General features: G+C 46.2%; 1 protein-coding gene across 1 annotated transcript; it reads right to left on the bottom strand.

Moving 5' to 3' along the window:
* Positions 1 to 865: 865 nt before the first annotated feature.
* On the bottom strand, positions 866 to 15020 carry THG1L (tRNA-histidine guanylyltransferase 1 like). Its single transcript, XM_040345077.1, has 6 exons — positions 14749 to 15020; positions 11324 to 11500; positions 9690 to 9859; positions 6068 to 6156; positions 2338 to 2445; positions 866 to 1245 (listed from the first exon to the last, which is right to left on the bottom strand). The coding sequence occupies exons 1-6, from the start codon at positions 14916 to 14918 to the stop codon at positions 1087 to 1089; spliced, it is 873 nt and encodes a 290-aa protein (XP_040201011.1). The 5' UTR covers positions 14919 to 15020; the 3' UTR covers positions 866 to 1086.
* Between the last annotated feature and the right edge of the window lie 7688 nt (positions 15021 to 22708).

Genomic DNA, 22708 nt, shown 5'->3' with positions numbered 1-22708 from the left:
TGATTCTGCAGACGGAAGAAAAACCTATTTTTCCTTCCGTCTGCGGTTCGGATGAACATCACACGGTCCGTGTTCATCCAATCCCCCATAGGGGAGAGCGGAGAAAAGACAGGGCAGTCCCTGCACATTGTGCGGGGACCGCCCTGTCATCCGCCGGCTCAGCGGGGATCAACGGAGCCATCCCCGCTGAGCATACAGAGGATCATTACTGATCCGCCCGTGTGAAAGGGACCCATGGCTCGGTTCACACCTAAGAGAATTGGATGAGGGTTTCACTACATTCCAATTTGCATAGCAGGAGAATGTGACTGGCTCTCTATGGAGCCGGTTTACATCTCTCCACAGCAGGTCCAGTGCGAATTGCTTGAAAAATATGTGCTTTTTTGGTGCATTTGAGGTCCGAATTCAGCCCATAATTCAGGTTGAAATCTGACCTGAGACGGTGAAGCAGAACGCACCGACACCTGCTGTGCGACGGATGTGGCGATAGTGTGAACCGAGCCTAAATCAGAGGTTGAGGAGGTACAGCGCAGGCTACAGAATACAGATACTTGTGTAGTGGGAATAGTAAAGTATAAGACTTGGAAGATTTGGAATGCAGTAAATGTACAGTTTAATTTTCAACTTTGACATGTACTCCAAAGCCTTAACTGGCTCCCTATGCCTCCATACCCTTGCATATTAGGCCTCTACCAGTCTCACAAGCATATTTTCTTCTTCCAATCCAACATATTACAACAGTGACCTGAATCAGTGGGTGAAACCATGATTAGGGGGAACACAGGACTCCAACAATCCTGAAGGGTTGAATGCTAAACACACTGATGGAGACTGGAGATAAGAGACAATGGCCATTGAGGGGAGATGTGGGTAAAAGTGCCTCCTGCAGGGCACGTTTATTTCGATTTATTCATACCCTAACAAACACAGGCATGACTTAGAAAAAAAATGTTTATTTTTAAAATTTCCAATAAATTAAGGAGGTGAGTAGTCTGTCCATTATTTTTTGGTCCATACATCCCAGTGGTGTTAATTATGCTACCTCATCAAGTAGCAGAAAGAAAAAACAGGTGGAAAACACCTTCATCAGCTTTCACCAGAAAATATATCTGGGTTTTCTTCCCAAAACTTGTCACCGATGACATCACAATGCAGAATGGCAAACTGGTTCCGTGAGCGAGATACCTCCACTTCTCTCTCCTCCTTGCCTTCTAGCTTTATTACCTTCTTGCTGATTTCATTTACCTAAACAAGAAGTACAGGATGAGAATAAAAATGAACAATTCAAGTATTGTCAGTCATCTCAACTGACACACATGGAAAGTGATGCGATTCTAAAGCGATAAGTCAAGAAGCAGTTAAAAGATAACTGTACTTTTATTACAGTTGCCCTGAATATGCCAGACACTATCCACCACATATTACCCTTAAACCCAAAAGTGGAACTTCCACTTTAACCACTCCTCACCCCCTTACATGCCACATTTGGCATGTCATTTTACTTGGGGGGGTGGGGGCTTCATTAGGAGTGAGACTTCCTCCTTCCGCCCATTCGACTCCTCCTCTCACCTTAGGCGGCTCTTCCGTGCTCCGTCCTATAGCGCAAAAAAAAAAAAAAAAAAAAAAAAAAAAAAAAAAAAAAAAAAAAAATGCAGAGGTGATCAAATACCACCAAAATAAAGCTCTATTTGTGGGGGGGAAAAAAAGTAAATTTTGTTTAGGAGCCACGTCGTACGACCGTGCAATGGTCAGTTAAAGCGACGCAGTGCCGAATCGCAAAAAGTGGCCCGGTCTTTAACCAGACAAATGGCCCGGGGCTTAAGTGGTTAAAGGGGTTGTAAAGGTTTGTTTTTTATTTTCTAAATAGGTTCCTTTAAGCTAGTGCATTGTTGGCTCACTTACCTTTTCCTTCCCCGTGCTTCACTGTGGCGGCTGCATCGATCGAGTGATCCGTTTTATAGGGAGGATCGATGACGTCAGTCCTACAGCCACACCCCCCTACAGTTGTAAACACACACTAGGTGAACCCCAACTCCTTCAGCGCCCCCTGTGGTTAACTCCCAAACTGCAACTGTCATTTTTACAATAAACAATGCAATTTAAATGCATTTTTTGCTGTGAAAATGACAATGGTCCCAAAAATGTGTCAAAATTGTCCGAAGTGTCCGCCATAATGTCGCAGTCACGAGAAAAAAAAAAAAAAATAAAAAAAAAAAAAATCGCTGTAAAAACCCCTTGGGTCATTTAGCAGCATATTGGTCCGGTCCTTAAGTGGTTATGGTCAATATATCATCTAGTTATACAAGTACATAGGCTCTATGAGAGATGTCCGATTACCTTCTTCTTTAGGATGACTGATCCTTTTCTGTACATTAAAGGCTCATTATTGTAGTTGATGTTAAACTCCGAAAATAGGATTTCATTCTTCTCGGCAGCAAGTGTTCCCTGTGGGGGGCGAGGGGAAAAAATACAGCAGGTTTGCAAGTACGTAAAATGGCCATTGCACAAAAAACGGGAACATTGATTATCAAGCATTACCATTCACATTTTTTTGATCTGTTGCAGAACATGCTTGTTTAAATATAGTATTTGGTGCATGGAGGCAGCTTGTTCATTTTGAAGGGACTGTCAATGCACCACAAAAGACAAAATAAGTATTCCATAATGCACTGAATGTGCATTGTGGTGTGATGCCAGCTACTGTACCTACACAGCGCCACAACGGTGTGTGAATGCATTTTTTATTACAACACATACCTGTGAAGCCAGCCGTAACACTATTTCTGTGTTCAGTGCATGCAGACTAAGGAATATGTAAATGTAACACTTCCAGGTATTTGTTACCTCTTACAGAGATCTGAGTACTCACCCCCTGACAATGCCTTCATCTGCTCCCCCAAACCCCCCCCCAGAGGGATGGAACCATATTTGTGCAAACATTATCCAAGATTGCAGTCTAATTACTGGACTGAGCTGCTTCCTCTGAACTGAGACATGACCACCATGTAAATCCTGGTGCCTGCGCAGTTCTTGGCTGTGTTTACCAATATCTGAGACAGGCCAGTCCCTGCAACTGCCTCTCCCTTTGTGACTTGCTAAATGAATTCTACATATCACCAAGGAGAAGCCACCAAACGATGCTGGCCAAGAAATCCTGTGTATAACATGTCCTCTAGTGGATTGCCCTTCAGAATAGGTTGACAAATCAGACTTCTGACCACTAGAGGAAACACGGCTCAAACGTAGGCAGATTGTGGAAATGGTACTTGAATGGCATACCATTATAACTTCACAGATAGACCCCGTCAGGATGGTCTTGTCTCTGTTAAAACATGATGATATGCAAAAAACAAAGCATATAGCTAGAGGTCGACCGATATGGGTTTTTCTCTGGCCGATGCCGATATTTCGAAATCGGGGCAGCCGATGGCCGATATATGATGCCGATTTTTGCGGCCGATATTTTGGGCCGATTTTTGGATTGGGATGCATTGTGGAGGAGGATGGATGGTGCTGGGCGTGGGTGGGAGATGCGCTGTGGAGGGGGGAAAGATGGTGCTGGCTGTGCGTGGGGGATGCATTGTGGAGGGGGATGGCTGGATGTTGCTGGCGGTGGATGTGTTGTGGAGGGGGATGGATGATGCTGGCCGTGGGTGGGGGATGCGTTGTGGAGGGGGATAGATGGATGGTGCTGGCCGTGGGTGGGAGATGCGTTGTGGAGGGGGGTGGCTGGATGTTGCTGGCCGTGGAGGGGAAGAGATGGATGGTGCTGGCTGTGGATGGAGGGAAGGGGGTGGATTGATGGAGCTGGCCGTGGGTGGGGGATGCATTGTGGAGGGGGATGGATGGATGGAGCTGGCCGTGGGTGGGGGATGCATTGTGGAGGGGAAGAGATGGATGGTGCTGGCTGTGGATGGAGGGAGGGGGGTGGATGGATGGTGCTGGCTGTGGATGGAGGGAGGGGGGTGGATGGATGGTGCTGGCTGTGGATGGAGGGAGGGGGGTGGATGGATGGAGCTGGCTGTGAGTGATGCGTTGTGGAGGGGGATGGATGGATGGAGCTGGCCGTGGGTGGGGAATGCATTGTGGAGGGGGAGATGGATGGAGCTGGCCGTGGGTGGGAGATGCTTTGTAGAGGGGGGTGGATGGATGGAGCTGGCCGTGGGTGGGAGATGCTTTGTAGAGGGGGGTGGATGGATGGAGCTGGCCGTGGGTGGGAGATGCTTTGTAGAGGGGGGTGGATGGATGGAGCTGGCCGTGGGTGGGAGATGCTTTGTAGAGGGGGGTGGATGGATGGAGCTGGCCGTGGGTGGGAGATGCTTTGTAGAGGGGGTGGATGGATGGAGCTGGCCGTGGGTGGGAGATGCTTTGTAGAGGGGGGTGGATGGATGGAGCTGGCCGTGGGTGGGAGATGCTTTGTAGAGGGGGTGGATGGATGGAGCTGGCCGTGGGTGGGGGATGGATATATATAAAATGTGTGTGTATACAGGAGTATGTATATGAGTGTGTATACAGGAGAGGGGTGTGCTCTGACATGTACACACTGTTCCCTCCAGCACTGCCCATTGGATGACACCTGTGAGCTCCCACGTGAGTAGAGTACTATCACTAGAGAGCCGAGGCACCTATCATAGATAATATGAATACTGTACATTACCCCAGTATCAGGCTGCCAGCCTCCAGCAGCACGAGAAATGAATCCCTCAGCCACGCTGCTGGTAGCCTCAGCCTGCGCGCCGGCCCCGCCCCCCTACCTCGGCAGCTGCAGTAGTTGTCTGTGCGAAGAGATCACAAAAGCTTCCTGCATGCTGGGACGGTGGCGAGATTACTGAACATGGGCTCTAGGCTACGGCTGGAGCTGTAGCCTAGAGCCCATGTTCAGTAATCCCGCCACCGTCCCAGCATGCAGGAAGCATTACAAGTGTGATCTCCGCACAGACAACTACTGCAGCTGCTCGGGCTTGTGACATGTTTGCTTTCTGCTACAGCCCGCCGAGGTAAAGGGGGGGGGCGGGGCCGGCGCGCAGACTACCAGCAGCGTGGCTGAGGGATTCATTTCTTGTGCCGCTGTAGGTGGAGCGGGACTTAGTGTGGCAGCCGAAAATCGGCCGATTTTTTTACAATAATCGGCCGATGCCGATCTCTTAAAAACGGTCAAATATCGGCCGATATATCGGCCGACCGATATATCGGTCGACCTCTACATATAGCACCCAAAGCTGAACAGCGGATTGGTGATATTCAGAATACTGTTTGCCGATTTCCACATAGTGCCAACGGATCTTTCTGATCACTCTGAAGATGGGGAACCTGGAGGATCCCTTGCCTAGATACAATCTCAACTTTGTAGACTTTTCGGAGGGATGTGAGGCTGAGGCCTTTGTAAACTTGGCTAAAGACCGAATGTCTCGTTTCCATTATTCACCAAAGAAAGAGTATCCTGTTACTATGCATCTTATCCTTCCAGGGGCTACGCCTTTGTCCTGTCCTAGTCAGGATTCTCTGTTTTAAAGGCCATCCTGCAAGCTGCTAGAATTTAGCGCAAAAAAAAAAAAAATAAAAAAAAAATGCCTGAAAGAAGCCTCATCTGCAATACTAATATGAAAGCCAGAGTGTTTTGACACCAAAGCGCTGTGCCGTCAGGGCGTCAAAAAAAGTCCCGCAAGCAGCTTCTTTGCAGCGCTTTAGGAGTGGTGAATACACCTAAAATGCTCCTCCCATTGAAATCAATGGGAAGCTCCTGCAAAGCACCTTGGCAGCGGCGCTTTGTAGCCTTTAAACCTTTATTTGGCCACTAGCGGGGGTTAAAAGCGCCCTGCTAGCGCGCTAAAAACACAGGTAAAGCACCGCTAGTTTTAGCGGCGCTTTACCAGCGTTTTTCAGGTGCTGGCAGTGTGAAAAAAAATATATATATAAAAAAATAGCAATCGGCTGCTGGCAAATAATTTTAGGACTGCTTCAGAGTAGGACTACAGCCTTACATCAATTGATTCCGTGCCTCCACTCTGAGGACTTTTGTGAGAATTTTCTTGCATCGCTAGTGATGAAAAATGGGGATTTGAATTACCTGTAGCCTTTTCTGAGCCTGCGCTGGAGTTAATCCTCCCCTCTGGACCAGCATCCAGAACACAGTGTTGCACAGATTGTTGATGTGGCCTGCAGAAAAGCAAGTAAAACAAAGTGTAAGTTACCATAGGACAAAAGTGAGCCCTCTAATGTGTAAAGAAATGCTAAAGGCTAAATACACAGATGAAATGTTTAGATTTTACAAGCATAAGGATGGAAAATTCTATTCATCCAGTTTCATGACACAAAAACTCCTGTCACACATGACAGCTAGGTCCTGGACCAAGACCAATCCCAGCCTGTGAACAAATAAAGTAGCCACATGATGATCACTTTAAAGTGGAGGTTCACCCGGAAATGTAAATTTTTAACCTTAGATTGATGCTTGTTTTGTGAAGGGGAATCGGGTAGTTTTTTTTTATATCGAAGCCGTACTTACCGTTTTAGAGATGCATCTTCTCCGCCGCTTCCGGGTATGGTCTTCGGGACTGGGCGTTCCCATTTGATTGACAGTCTTCCGACGGTCGCATCTATCGCGTCACGATTTTCCGAAAGTAGCCGAACGTCGGTGCGCACCGACGTTCGGCTTCTTTCAGGTACTCGTGGCACGATAGATGCAACCGTCGGAAGACTGTCAATCAAATAGGAACGCCCAGTACGGCTTCGATATAAAAAAAAACTACCCGATTCCCCTTCACAAAACGAGCATCAATCTAAGGTTAAAAAAAAAAAAATTCGGGTGAACTCCCGCTTTAAGAGCAGGGATCCTCAAACTACGGCCCTCCAGCTGTTGCAGAACTACACATCCCATGAGGCATTGTAAAACTCAGACATTCACAGACATGACTAGGCATGATGGGAATTGTAGTTCCTGAACAACTGGAGGGCCATAGTTTGAGGACTCCTGCTTTAAAAGCATGTTCTTGCTAGTGCTATGCAAAGCTACAAAGCCCTAGTTAGCCCAGAGTTCTGCCTCTTCCTCAGCCAGTGCTTCTGTATATGGATTACAGGAGGCAACTATAAAGACATATGTAGGTACTTTAAATTTATTTTTTATAGAAATAAAAAATGGAAATCCAGCAATTTTTTTCCTTGATTTGTATAAGAATCTGAGCCTGTATTGGAGATCTGCGCACAAATAAGGGAGACTTTAATTCACTTCTTGCCCAAAGAAAATTTTCATACATAGATGAAGTGTAAATACATTTTTTTTTTTTTTTTATTAGCATTGAGAAGATTGGGATTCTCCATTTTTAATCGCATCTACAGGGTTGTCACTGGAACAAGAAATAAGGCGAAAGAATCTCCAATGTGCCGCAGACAATAAAAACCTGAGGCCTGAACCCTTCCAAACCTTGTCCTAAAACTCATGGAGCACACAGACAAAAAAAAAAAAAACATATTTCTCCCAAAAAAGCAATGTTCTGTGCAACTGAAACTTAATAACAAATATCCTTTTATTAAATCACTCCTATAGTCCGTACTAGGGTTGTCCCGATACCACTTTTTTAGGACCGAGTACAAGTACCGATACTTTTTTTCATGTAGTCGCCGATACCGAATACCGATACTTTTTTTAAATGTCATGTGACAGTTTTCAAACCACAATACAGACTAAGGATATTTTCTTTAGAATTATGAAGAACTCTAACTCAAGACATTATAAAAGAATAAAAATGAGTAAAAATGAATAAAAATGTTTTATTTGCTTGTCACGCAGTAGTAAAAAACTCAAAGAATTTTCATAGAACATGTTGATAAATACAAAAAAAGTATTCTATTTAGGTATCGGGAGCATTTGCGCGAGTACGAGTACTCCCGCAAATACTCGGTATCGGTCCCGATACCGATACTAGTATCGGTATCTGGACAACCCTAGTCCGTACCCCATGATAGAGACCAAAACCAGTATGCCGATGAGCCATGAAACCAAGTCAGCTGCTCAAATGACTCAACACGAGTCCCTAGCTTAGCTGACCCGAGTTGGCTAACATTCAACTGCATATAAACATCAGCTAAAACACAACAGAGCATGCGGCATTAGAACAAAGATGGACAGGTGCTGGTTTCTATCATGAAATGCATTTTTAATGGTTTTATTGGTGTATGGAATTCTTTATACGTTATCTGTAACATTCTTTGCTGCAGAGCATTGCTTTTTTGAGAAAATATATTTTTATGCGCACTTTATGCAATTTCACCTTTTTGCATACACAGATATATATTGGCCTTGGTCGTTTCTGACTAGATCTCATGGGCTGGCAATGATTTGACCAACTTAGTCAAGATAGGTCTGATGTACTTATCGAATATGACACAACACTACTGTCCACCCAGAGAGCTTCTATTGATACGCCGGCGTAATTTTAAATTTCCCGCGTCGTATCTTTGTTTTGTATCCACAAAACAAGATACGACGGCATCTCGGCTAGATCCGACAGGCGTACGTCTTAGTACGCCGTCGGATCTAAGCTGCAATTTTTCAGCGGCCGCTAGGTGGCGTTTCCGTCGAAATCCGCGTCGAGTATGCAAATTAGCTAGTTACGGCGATCCACGAACGTACGTCCGCCCGGCGCATTTTTTTACGTCGTTTGCGTTCGGCTTTTTCCGGCATAAAGTTAAAGCTGCTGTTATGAGGCGTACTCAATGTTAAGTATGGCCGCCCATCCCGCCTAGAAATTTGAAATTTTTACGTTGTTTGCGTAAGTCGTTCGCGAATAGGGATTTGCGTAGAATGACGTCACCGTCGGAAGCATTGGCTTGTTCTAGGTTAATTTCGAGAATGCGCACTGGGATACCCCCACGGACGGCGGATGTGCAGTTAAAAAAAAAAAAACGTTGTTTACGTTGGGTCACGACGTATTTACATAAAACACGCCCCCATCACATCGTTTTAAATTCCGAGCCCTTACGCCGCCAAAGATACACTACGCCGCCGTAACTTACGGCGCAAATTCGTTGAGGATTCGAAAAAAAAAAAAAAAAAAAAAAGGTAAGTTACCGCGGCGTAGTGTATCTTAGATACGCTACGCCCGGCGCAATAGTGCGCCGTTGTACGTGGATCTACCCCAATGTCTTTATCTTGTTGTTCCAAAATCTTTATAAAAAATAAAAAAAAATTAAACAGAAAGCTTGAATGAGCAAATGAAAACAAAGCAGGCTCTGAACACCATCATACTTGAAGACTTCCAGGGATGCTATAAAGCAGGGGTCCTCAAAACTACGGTCCTCCAGTTGTTCAGGAACTACAATTTCCATCATGCCTAGTCATGTCTGAATGTCAGAGTTTTACAGTGCCTCATGGGACTTGTAGTTCCACAACAGCTGGAGGGCCATAGTTTGAAGATCCCTGCTTTAAAGAATGGAAAAACATTTTTAATATCACTGGGAGGGTTGTGTAGACTCACAGGGTGCATACTTTGTAGGAGACAATGTTCAATTGTAAAAGATTTCAAAAGAAGAATTTTTTAAATATTCTCATATTATGGACACACCTCCTATGAAAATGCAACTTATACAATCAGTATATGGAACTGGCTCTTTGTGAATTCACAGGCCACATTTTGTGAAAACACAATCTGACACTTTTACAGTCATGAGCTGAGATTACAATGGCTACTTACAGTCAGCTTGTCTCCAGCTGAGATAATCCTTTAGGTTCTGCTCACTGGGATACAATACCACTCTACCGTCAAACCCAGGAGGGTACAAGATCTGCTGATCCGGGAAGAACTCCTTCCAGTAGAAGACAAAACTGGAGGCAAACTGTGAAACCACATGTGTCATAAACTTGCTTAAAGGAAAAAAATAAAAATAAATTCCCAGTTGTGAAAAAAAATAAAAAAATTCAAATGTAATCACTGCATTTTATTTTGTAATATAAACAAGCAATATGAACCTGCGCAAATTATGCAATGTCAAATATTTTCCTTGCACTGTAGTTGGTAAAAATCGAATGTTTGCTTCATTAGGACACCAAGGCCTCTTTCACACTGGGTTTTTAGCCTTGAAGTATGAAAAGTCCAGCATTCTGCTCTAAACATTAGTACCGCTTAGTGCACAGTCCAGCTGTCAGCCTTCAATAGACTTCTACAGGCGGTCAGCAGCGGGGCTGGACAGTGCGCCCATTCTTTAAACCTGCACCTAAATGTCAGAGTACAATGCACCGGGGCTAAACGCCATGTGTGCATAAGGCTTTAATGTTGATACTCAATTTATTTTATTTACTTCATTATCATTATTATTATTATTATTATTATAGGCACCGTATTTATCGGTGTATAACACACACTTTTTTTACCCTGAAAACAGAGGGTAAACCGCGCCTGCGTGTTATACGCCGATCTCAGTTTTTTTACCAACAGTGGCGGGAATCAGGTGGTCCACCTCGGGTGCCACCCATTGGGAGGGAATCAGGCTGGCCGCCCCTCCTCTTCTGGCCCTGGGACAGCGAGGCCAGCACACTCCAAACTCATTAAAAAAAAACTGCCAGCCCCCTCCGACACCCCGCTCGTCCCGTGCCACTATCAGTGTAATTCTAAGCCCCCAAATACCTCCACCAACGCCGCAAGTTCTGGCTGCTCTCCTCCTCCCGCTCCACCACCTCCTCTAGTGTAGCTTCTAATTGGAGGAGGAGAGCGGTCATGTGACAGTCAATGAAAAAGAGGAGAGCAGTCACATGACTGGGTCCACGGCGCCAATGGAGGTATTCCGAAGCTCCGATCAACATCGAGTGACAAAGGAGGAGCGGCACATGAGAAGGGGCTGGCAGCAATGCCCTCTATACTCCAGAGCATGCTGGCAATCCAGACTGGGGGTCTCCTGGGAGTACAGAGAAGGAGGAGGGCTTTATAATAAAAGAGGTCAGTGTACTATGCGGGGGGGGGTCAGTGGAAAGTTTTTTTTCTGAATCTTTCCTCCCAACGTTAAGGTGCATGTTATACGCCGATAAATACGGTACTTATAGGGCCGTCAATTTACACTGTGCCACACACACACAGTCCATAACCCCTTCCTGCCAGCTGCCTCCCAGCCCTTCAAGTTTTCTAAATGCCAGGAGGCAGATATTTAGGTCATGTGACCGCTGTGATTGACTGTCACAGCGATTATATGATCGGAAAGCTCCTGATCGCTAGTATGCATCAGGAGCTTTATGATAACCACCGACCACCGCGCTAGGAGGCCTACATGAAGAGGTTAATGTTCCAAAGATAAAAAGAAAAAATGATTGCATTGTATCAAAAAAAAATTTGCTGACCTTGCGCGTCTTTTGTACCAGTTAGATTTCTTGTGAAAGACAAAGCTGTACTCATCGCTTTGTCCATACGCCAGACAGACGTCTTTCAGTTCCTCCATCACGTTCTGTGCACAGCGGTTCATGAGCTGGAGAGAACGGATATCATTGGGCTTCACAAAGTTATGCTGCTCCGAGAACCTGTTGGAACAAGAAATGGCTCAGTGGGCATACACAAGCTAAACAAAAACAAACAACGTTGGCAACATTGGCATGTTAAATAGAAAAGCTGTAATGCAGAATAACACGTTTTCTGTAGAACGTTACTAAATGAACTCAGACGTGTTCTCCACTAACTGCTGAAATACATGTACAATAACTGCTTCACCCATTCATGTTTTTGAAATTGGGTTCAGCCTGTCTTGTGATCCAAACACCCCTGCCAGGCAGCACAACCAAGTTAGTGACCTCCATGTTACCTTGTGCAGTTAAAGGGGCTGTAAAGGAAAACATTTTTTTACCTTAATGCATTAAGGTTAAAAAACTTTTCCTCCCCCCCCCCCCCCCCCCCCCCATACTTACCTGACCCCTCGAAAGTCCCGCGCTCGGACCGACATCCTCTTTGCCGCTCAGCCTGGGAGTTAATTGGCTAGAGCGGATGGATTGAAAGCAGCGCAGCTATTGGCTGGCGCTGCTGTCAATCACATCCAATGACGCGGCGCACCGAGTGATACAGTGAGCTCACTATATCACGGGAGCATGCCCACAAGGACTCCACACAATGCGAGGGAGCTTGCATGAATGTGTGGAGTTCTTGCGGGGAGGACCAGAGACAGCCGCCGAGGGACCCCAGAAGATGTGGATCGGGGGCCACTCTGCAAAACGAGCTGCACAGTGGAGGCAAGTATAACATGTTTGTTATTTAACCACTTGCCGCCCGCCAATGACATATTGACGGCGGCAAAATGGTTGTAGAATCCTGACTGGACGTCATATGACGTCCTCAGGATTCTGAGCCGCTGCGCACCCCCGGGGGCATGCATCGCGGCGATCGTTGTTGCAGGGTGTCAGTGTGACACCCCGCAACACCGATCTCGGTAAAGAGTCTCTCACGGAGACTCTTTACCACGTGATCAGCCGTGTCTAACCACGGCTGATCACGATGTAAACAGGAAGAGCCGTCTGACAGACGCGAGTAGAGGAGAGCCGATCGGCGGCTCTCCTGACAGGGGGGGTTCGCGCTGATTGTTTATCAGCGCAGCCCCCCCTCGGATCGCCACACTGGACCACCAGGGAAGCCCACCCTGGACCAGGGAAGGGCAAAAAAAAAAGTCTGGGGGGGGGGGGGGACATAAAAAAAAAGTTGCCAATCAGTGGCAACATGGGTAAATCAGTGCCACCCCACAGTGTCCATCCATGCCCAGTGCCCACCTATCAGTGCCCATCTGTGCCACCCATAAGTATCCATCAGTGTCACCCATAAGTGCCGCCCATGAGTGCCCAGTGCCGCCCATGAGTGGCCATCAGTGCCGCCCATGAGTGGCCATCAGTGCCGCATACCAGCGCAGGTAATCAGTGCCACCTCATCTGTGCCCGTCAGTACTACCTCATCGATGTCCATCAGTGCCATCTCATCAGTGCCGCCATATCAGTGCCCGTAATTGAAAGAGAAAACTTACTTATTTACAAAAAAATTAACAGAAAAAAATAAAAACTTATTTTTTTTTCAAAATTTTCAGTCTTTTTTTAGTTGTTGCGCAAAAAAAAACAAAAAAAAACAAAAACGCAGAGGTCATCAAATACCACCAAAAGAAAGCTCTATTTAAGTGACAAAGCTTCGTCATTGTCCTACCTCTAGACACACACATTAGGGTAACACTCTGCTCTTGTCTCCTATAATCATGCTCACAACAGTTCACCGCTTTTTACGACACAAACCTAGCCTGGTTCAGAACACTGAACTTCTCTCCCCCAATCCAAGTGCACCTTAGAGGCTTGTTTACAGCAGCCTGTTTTGTAAAACGCAAGCCTGCATGTGTACGTTGTATAGGGGGCATGCATTCCTTTTTTTTTTCGCCACTTAACCCCCGGACCATTTTGTTGCTAAAGGACCAGGCCCCTTTTTGCGATTTGGCACTGCGTAGGTTTGACTGACAATTGCGCGGTCGTGCGACGTGGCTCCCAAACAAAATTGATGTCCTTTTTTCCCCACAAATAGAGCTTTCTTTTGGTGGTATTTAATCACCTTTGCGGTTTTTATTTTTTTGTGCTTTAAACAAAAATAGAGCGACAATTTTGAAAAAAAAAATGCAATATTTTCTTTTTGCTATAATAAATCCCCCCCCCCAAAAAATTATATATATATATATATATATATATATATATATATATATATATATATATATATATAATGCAATAAGTGTTTATTGATTGGTTTGCGCAAAAGTTATAGTGTCTACCAAATAGGGGATAGTTTTATGGCATTTTTTTTTTTTTTTACTAGTAATGGCGGCGATCAGCGATTTTTATCGTGACTGCAACATTATGGCAGACACTTAAAGCGGGGGTTCACCCTAAAAAAAACTTTTTTTTTCTAGCATGCCATCAAGCATACTAGCACGATCTACAGTACACCTTTCTTTTATTTTTTGGTGCCGTACTCACTGTTTACTACCGTAATGAAGTTTCAGACTCCCCGCGGGGAATGGGCGTTCCTATGCACAGGGAAGATGATTGACGGCCGGCTATGGCGCGTCACGCTCCCCGAAGATAGCCGAAATAGGACTTGCCTCTTCACGGCGCCTGCGCAGTCAGCTCCGATGTCTGTGCGCAGGCGCCGTATAGCGCCGTGAAGAGGCAAGTCCTATTTTGGCTATCTTCGGGGAGCGTGACGCGCCATAGCCGGCCGTCAATCATCTTCCCTGTGCATAGGAATGCCCATTTACCGCGGGGAGTCTGAAACTTCATTACGGCAGTAAACAGTGAGTACGGCGCCAAAAAAATAAAAGAAAGGTGTACTGTAGATCGCGCTAGTATGCTTGATGGCGATCAGTGCTAGTCAAGTGGTTTACAGTAACTGGCGCGATTGGAGATCTCATTGGATTGGCTATTTTGACAGCGAACTGGTGCATGCGCTGGTGACGTTACAAGCTGTATGCACTCTAAATATCTCCCAAGTTTAGGAGATATTCACTGTACCTACAGCCTTACTATAGACCTTTCTATAGGTACAAGTGGCAGAACAGACTTTAAAGCATCTATAACACTCTAGAATTAAGGTGGACCCCACACTCTGACACCCAGAGGAATACGCTTTGAAAAGTGACAGGGAGCTGAATCATATTCCAATATATGTACCAGGGTGACCAATCCCAGGGGACTGTGTGCAATCAGGACTACTCAGCCAGTGATGGGGGGTGATAGGTCCGCAGAGAACCACGTGACCTCACCTGTGGAAGTTCCTCCCGTCCACTCTCACCACCACCCAGCAGTTGGGCAGACATGTGTCCGCCGCCTCGAACTCCCTCACATACTCAAACTTGCTCTTCGCCATGCCTCTGCAGCACACTGCACCCGGCAACTTCAACCCTCGTAGGAGCCACAGACTTCCTATCCTCATAGCCGGAAGCGGAAATCACCCAGGCAGCCGCGAGTCTCCTCTCTATGGTTCTCCTTGGTTACCACATACAGCACTCGCAGCTCTCGCGAGAAGAAGGCGCGCTGACTATTGTCTGGCGATCGCACATGGCTCATGTCATGTTCAGTCAGAGACAGAGAAAGTTGTAGTAGTTCTGGCGAGAAGCGCCCGGGGACGAACTGCGCATGCGCCGTACATAATAGCACAATATTGTGTCGTGCCTCGCGCTACGAGCCACGTTCATGTAGGTTGAGAGCGGCGGATTTTTACAAGATGGGCAGTGCTTCTCGACAGAACAACAGTGTAGCATGAAACTCACTACCCTGTGAAAGACGCTACGATACTGCGCATGCACCGGTTTCAGACAAAAGAAACCGAGCGCAGAACTGCTCACGATGAGTACAGCTGACCCGGATTAACCCCTCACACAGGGCCGGTGCTACCACTAGGCAAACTAGGCAGCCACCTAGGGTGCCTTGCTGCCTAGGGCGCCCGGCTACTAGTGTTCCTATTCTCTTTTTTCTGCGGCAAGTAACTAAGTCTCAGCAGGCAGCCACCACTCCGTTTGCGCATAGCGTCAGAGGCGCAGCACCTGGCGGAGGACTGTGTCTGTGTCCCGACATTTATTTATGGGCACTGGTAGGCTGCATTGATGGGTGCTCCTGGTAGGTTGCATTGATGGACACTGGTAGGTTGTATTTGATGGGTGCTGGTGAGGCTGCATTTGATGGGCGCTCCATTAAATGGTGGGGTATACATGGGCAGGACAAAGGGAGTGGAGCCAAGGGGGCGGCAAAATGAGTTTTCGCCTAGGGTGTCAAAAATCCTTGCACCAGCCCTGCTCTCACATGCTGATCGATTGGCTACACAGAGGAAGACACAAACTCCATCTAGATGACAGCAGCTGCGGGACATGGCGAGGACTCAAGGCGGACATACAGGCTGGTTGCGAGGAGGGGACAGCAACAAACTGTATCACATACACACAGACTGGATGGGGGCACACCATGGATATCACAGGCTGGATGGGGGCACACCATGGATATCACAGGCTGGATGGGGGCACACCATGGATATCACAGGCTGGATGAGGGGAAAACCATGGATATCATAGGGGGCACACCATGGATATCACAGGGGGCACACCATGGATATCACAGGGGGCACACCATGTATATCACAGGCTGGATGAGGGCACAGGGGGCACACCTGGGATATCACAGGCTGGATGGGGGCACACCATGGATATCACAGGGGGCACACCATGGATATCACAGGCTGGATGAGGGCACAGGGGGCACACCATGGATATCACAGGCTGGATGGGGGCACACCATCGATATCACAGGCTGGATAGGGGCACACCATAGATATCACAAGCTGGAGGTTTGGCACAGGGGGCACACCATGGATATCACAGGCTGGATGTTTGGCACAGGGGGCACACCATGGATATCACAGGGGGCACGCCATGGATATCACAGGCTGGATGTTTGGCACAGGGGGCACACCATGGATAGCACAGGGGGCACACCATGGATATGATGGAGGGGGGGGGCACTGACCCCAGTATGATGATGATGGAGGAGGAGGGGAAGCACTGACCCCTGTATGATTATGATAGAGGAGGAGGAGGGGCATCCAGGCATTTTTCTAATCCATGATATTGGTCTTTTTTGTTGGTGATACGCAGATAAAGTTGAGTGTCGTCCGCGTAGGAGTGGTAGAACAGGTTTTGTTTGCTAATGATTGTGAGGAGTGGGTGGAGGTAGATGTTGAAGAGTACGGGCGACAGGGGTGATCCTTGAGGAGTAGTCCCTCTGCCTTAAGGAGTAGTCCCTCTGCTATATTTTTATTATCTAATATAGATTCATTCAGCCGCCATTTCCGCTCTATATGACCTACCTGAATCGGATAGAGGGTCAAAGTTTTAGGGGCATGGTCTGAAATGGTTATAGATTTGATCGTACAGTTATGAACCTTTTCCAGATAAAATTGATCTACCAGAAATAAATCCAGGCGGGAGTACATACGATGTGTTTTAGAATAGTAACTATAATCCTTTACTCCTGTCTGCGTTACCCACCAACTGTCTACCAAATGTTGAGAGCGTAGAAGTTGCTTTACGTGTTTTAAAGGATCACTAAAGGAATTTTTTTTTTTTAGCTAAATAGCTTCCTTTACCTTACTGCAGTCCTGGTTTCATGTCCTCATTGCTCGTTTTTGCTTTGATGTTGCTGTAAAACTGCTGTGATCTCCACACTTCCTGGTTGTCTGTTTCCTTATAACCATCATACTGGGAGCTTTTCACGGTGGTCTGAGCTGTCATTACTGTGTGTCTAAAACTTAACAGAACCAATCAGATTCATTTTATAAACAAAACACTGCCCTGGATTTGTTTGTTTTTGTTCTGTGGGTCTCTTTACTTCACATAAACATGAAACCAGTTTAAAACGAAAGTGAAACTACAGGCACATTATATGATTGAATTTAATCTATTTTTAATCATTTTTAAAAGGAATCAGTTAACTTTTATGTCTCTATACTCTGTAAACCGTCATTTCAGCAAAAAAATGTTTTTTCCTTTAGTGACCCTTTAAGGCTCTAAAGGACAATGAGGTTCTACCTGTTGAAGTATATAAACTTGGGTCTAAAATAAGGTTAAAGTCTCCGCCCACAATCAGACAGCCTTCCCTAAATCCCTCAATGTTTTAACAAGGAAGCTAACTGTCCCCACATTGGGTGCATAAATCGAGGCAAACCTGTAACATTGGTCATGCAGTGTGCCTTTAACAAATAAAAAGTGTCCCTCCGGATCTATTTGCAATGACCTCAGTACCCATGGGCATGGTTTCCTAAAGGCAATTGTAACCTCCTTGCCTTTGCAATAGGTGACACTGCATGATACCATTGATTAAATACATGTTGAGGCATACTGGGTGTAGATGTAGACCCCTGCATGAAGTGTGTTTCTTGTAAAAAAAAAAAAAACACATCAGCTGCATGGTAACGCAGTTCATGCCAGAGGCGACCCCTTTTATGTGGTGAGCACATGCGCATGCCCCTTAAATTATACAATACAATTTTTAATAGTGCGGCCATATGCGATCTAGACTGCCTCTTTATTACAGAAAGCTGGCTCTCAGACGACTGCAACACCATTCTCGGAGAATTGGTGCCAGAAAACTATCGCATTATAACGGAAAACAGAATAGGGCAAAGAGGAGGAGGCCTGGCGGTGATCCATAAGTTTCACCTTGCAATCACTAAGCCGGTCCTTCAAAATCCTCTTCCATTCATGGAAACCCTTACTCTTCAACTTCAAACTTCCCCCCAGGAGACTGTTCACATTCTCCTCTGCTATAGGCCACCTGGGCCAAAATCGCAGTTTTTGCCATCTTTAACGGAGTTTATATCCACTTATACCCTTAACAGCAAACACCTTTTGCTGCTTGGGGACTTTAATCTGTGGGCCAACTCCGCACAGGATCCCATTGCGGACGCCTGCATCGATCACCTGGAGGGATTAGGGCTACAGCAACTTGTATGCGGGCCAACACATGCTTCAGGTCACACACTCGACCTAATTTTCAGACAAAATCTGAAAATAAGCATTTTAGAAAATGAACCATTGCCATGGACAGACCACCATGCAATTAATTTCATAATCTCCAAAATTCCCCCAGTGATAAAAGCACCCAAGCCGGTGACAATACACTGGGCTAGATCTCAGAAGAAGCTCCATTCGGAACTCTTCAAATCAACCTTGGGAAACAGAATCAAAACAATCCATCCACATCAAACAGCCGCAGATACACTGGAGGCCATAAACGCAGCCCTGCTACAGTCAGCCGATTTAGTAGCACCGAAACGCAAAGCCTGCATCCGAAAAAGAAAGTCCGGCTGGTTCAACAACCAGCTGTCGCTTCTGAAGCAAGAGCGCAGAAGGGCGGAAGCCGCCTGGAAAAGAAGCCCTGCAGAGGATAACCTCATCATCTACAAGGCAATAACAACACGATATCATAAAGAAATCTTCAAAGCCAAGAAACATCATTTTTCTATGGCGATTAACAGCGCCCTAAACCGCCCCCGCGAACTCTTCAAGATGGTCACCCAGACCATGAATCCAGGATGTCTTGAAGTCCCCAACTCAGACACCCAAGAGTTCTGTAATGAACTTCGGATTTCTTCATCAACAAAATTGAAAGAATCCGGGAAAGCATCTTGCAAAACAATACCCCCCTCAACCCCACCGTCAATCAACCACAAAACACCCACAGAAACGCTCTACAATCAACTAAGTTCACTCTGGAACCGATCTCCATCGATACCACAAAAAATATCATTGGTGTTTGCGGAACAGCACATCGCCCAATGATATCATCCCCACCAAACTGCTGAAGGAATGTGCCGACATCCTGGCACCACCCATCACACAGCTTATAAACCAGTCATTTAAGGAAGGCACAGTGCCATCCCTGTTGAAAGAGGGCACAATCCAGCCCATCTTGAAAAAACCTAACCTGGATCCCAAGGACCCAACTCACCGCCGTCCCATAACAGGCCTAAATGTTCTCTCCAAGATAATGGAGAAAGTAGTGGTACAACAGCTGCAACAGCATCTAGATACCCACAATCTACTGGATCCATTACAATCAGGCTTCTGTCCCGGACACGGGACAGAAACGGCCTTTCTCAAAATATGGGACGAGGCCGCAGACGAAGGAGAATCTTGTCTCCTGGTTCTGCTGGACCTAAGCGCAGCCTTTGACACGGTAGACCACAAACTGTTACTGATGCGACTAGCCAAGGTAGCAGGAGTTGCAGAAGGTGATTTACCATGGTTTTCTTCCTTTCTTGAAAACCGATCACAAACAGTTAAACTGGGTTCTTTCACGTCGGAAAAGCGCACAGTGTCATGTGGAGTCCCCCAAGGATCCCCCCTGTCACCGGTGCTTTTCATCATCTATCTTCGCCCTCTCTTTGATATTATCAGTAGCCAAGAACTACTCTATCACTCTTATGCAGACGATACGCAACTGTATTTTCGCATTTGCAACAAAAAGGATCATCATCCCAGTTTAGAGAAATGTCTCTCTTTGATAGAAAACTGGATGACAAAGAGTTATCTTAAACTCAACAGTTCAAAAACAGAACTCCTTATGTTTCACGCCAGCCGAAAGAGTCAACTGGCAACAACCTGGACACCCCCGCCCATTCTGGGCCAAATCATCACCCCTTGCTCCAAAGTCAAAAGTCTCGGGGTCATCTTCGACACCTTCATGACAATGGACGCACAAATAGGGTCAGTAGTCAGCGGAGCGCACCATTTGTTGCGCCTACTACGCAGACTTATTCAATTTATTCCCAAAGAAGACTTAGCAGTCGTGGTGGGAACAATCGTGAATTCCAGACTGGACTATGCTAACGCCCTTTACCTCGGACTCCCAAAGTACCAAATCTCCCGTCTGCAAGTCGTTCAGAATACGGCCGCCAGACTGGTGACTGGGAAAAAAAAATGGGAATCAATCTCACCTTCGCTGAGAACCCTTCACTGGTTGCCAGTAAAAGACAGAATTGCATTCAAAGCACTCTGCCTGACACATAAGTGCATCCATGGGAAGGCTCCGCAATATCTTTGCGACAAGATAGAACCTCACAATTCGAATCGCGTTCTGCGATCCACCGACCAAAATCTGGTCAGGGTACCAAAAACCAAATACAAGTCCAAAGGAGAAAGAAGGTTTGCTTTTCAAGGTCCGAGACTATGGAACGCTTTGCCAACCAGCATTCGGTTGGAGGAAAACCACCTGACTTTCAGAAGACAGATCAAAACTCTGCTCTTCTGATGTCATGAGACACGAACAACTAGCGCCCAGAAGCGATTCAGTTCGCATGCGCCGCGCTTTATACGTTTTTCATTCATTCATATCTTTAAAGTATCAGCCAAGACCTCAATATTGTGCCCAAGATACAGTACTCAGGGCACTTTTGCCTCCGGTTACTCTCTACAACTGACCCTGAAGACTCAAAAAGAAAAACACAAGAAAAAAAACAAAAAAACAAACACCATACCTAAATATCCCACTCTGGAGTATGCCAACTAGTCGGGAGAGAGAGGTCTGTGCAGGTATCAATGCCCTATACCCAGACCCCCCCCCCCCCACTAATAGCAGTTTAACTAGTCCCTAAATTCGGGACCAACCTATTGGGCACAAAATATACCCCATGTGTTTAAATACTTGCTATTACTTACTAACTCGCCGGGCATTATTGTCTTCAATTCTCCCCTTTAGTGACTGGATCTATCTAGCCATACCCTCCATAGGTCCACCCATTCTAACATATGCATTTTCCTTTTTACATGTAACTAAACATACGTCCCCCATGTCCTCTATTCAGATAGATATCGTCATTTTCCCGTCATTTCCCACCCTCCCAGGTGGAAAAAAGGGACTTTTATAGATACTACAGGAAATAGAACAGATGGGAAAATGGAAAAAAAAGGGAGGACTCCTTCATCCAGTCATCTAGGTAGACTCTGTAGGGTTCTGTCTACGCCTTCCTGAGCGGTTTCTGCGTTATACCTTTTACAGGAACTTGCTGCCAATGGTCAGGTCGTTGTAGGAAAGATCCTAAATTACTCAAAGTCCACCAAAGGGAGGTCCAATATTACCAAGAATGACTCTAGGTCATCTTTAGTGCGGAGGGTTGCCGCTTTACCATTCCTAGAGGCCGTCAAACCAAATGGGAACCCCCAACAGTAATTATCCTCTGCTCAGAGCAGGGTGTCTAACAAGGGTCGAACTGATCAACACTGATAAAAACTCTGGCGCTATATGTCTGTATACAGGGCTAAGTTTATACCATAAAAAACTATTTTGGGTTTACTACGGACCATCCTCATAATACTTTCTTTTACTGCGTATTTATGCACTCTACAAATAACGTCTCTTGATTTCTCCATATTCTGAGTATTGTAGGATGGGATGCGATGAACCCGATCTATCTCTATAGATTCCGGTGCAGATTCCCCTATAATCTGGCAGAATATTTTTTTAACTGTTAAGGCCTGTTCGGGCGTCTGAATTGTTTCAGGTAGTCCCTTTATGCGGATATTCTGTCGTCTGTCGCTGTTCTTGTACTCATCCAATTGATCTCTATATGAATTTAGTACATCTTCATGGTTTTTAATGGTGTCTTGGACATCCGCCACTGCCTGTACCATAACCTCATGGCCATTCTCCAAACTCTCCACCCTATGCCCCATTGCCTGTGTATCCCCCCTCTAAGCCCATTGCTTGCTGACATGACTGTTCCACGGCATTTATAAGTTGTTGAATGTCTGCCTTGGTAGGGAGGGCCCTCAACAGCTCCCTGATGTCCATCTCTGTATCCTCCATTGGTCCATTTAGGCTCAGGACCACCTATCCCCACCTGTTGGATTGAGGCTAATTGCCTATGAGATTTGGCTTTCTCCCTGCTGGCATCTAGAGCTAGGGCCGGGCATTATTTGTTTCTCTTCCGTGGCCCTATGGCCCTCCTTTGGAGCTAGGGACCTCCACTTGCTTCTAACATGGCTTATTTACAGGCTAGAGCCTCTAGGGTCCCACCATCCGCCTCTGAGTACCTCAAGTTACCAAAACCCTTTACCAGTGGGTCTTGATCATGCATGATGCCATTATCCGCCCGTATGGTCCCCCCGTCAGGCATTGGGTGACCCTGCTCAAGAGCCCCGCATCTGCTCCCATCCTCTGCGGGCTTTGCCCGGA

The sequence above is a fragment of the Rana temporaria genome, chromosome 3 (genome assembly GCF_905171775.1).
Source record: "Rana temporaria chromosome 3, aRanTem1.1, whole genome shotgun sequence".
In the NCBI taxonomy this organism is placed as follows: Eukaryota; Metazoa; Chordata; class Amphibia; order Anura; family Ranidae; genus Rana; species Rana temporaria.
Note: the sequence above shows the minus strand (reverse complement) of the source record. Positions and strands in the feature narration are given on the sequence as shown.

Coding starts and splice junctions, on each gene's coding strand:
- THG1L (XM_040345077.1), bottom strand. CDS start 14,918: ATGAGGATAGGAAGTCTGTGGCTCCTACGAGGGTTGAAGTTGCCGGGT. Junction 11,501..14,748: donor GACGGGAGGAACTTCCACAG/GTGAGGTCACGT, acceptor TTGTTCCAACAG/GTTCTCGGAGCAGCATAACT. Junction 2,446..6,067: donor AGGCTCAGAAAAGGCTACAG/GTAATTCAAATC, acceptor CGCCCCCCACAG/GGAACACTTGCTGCCGAGAA.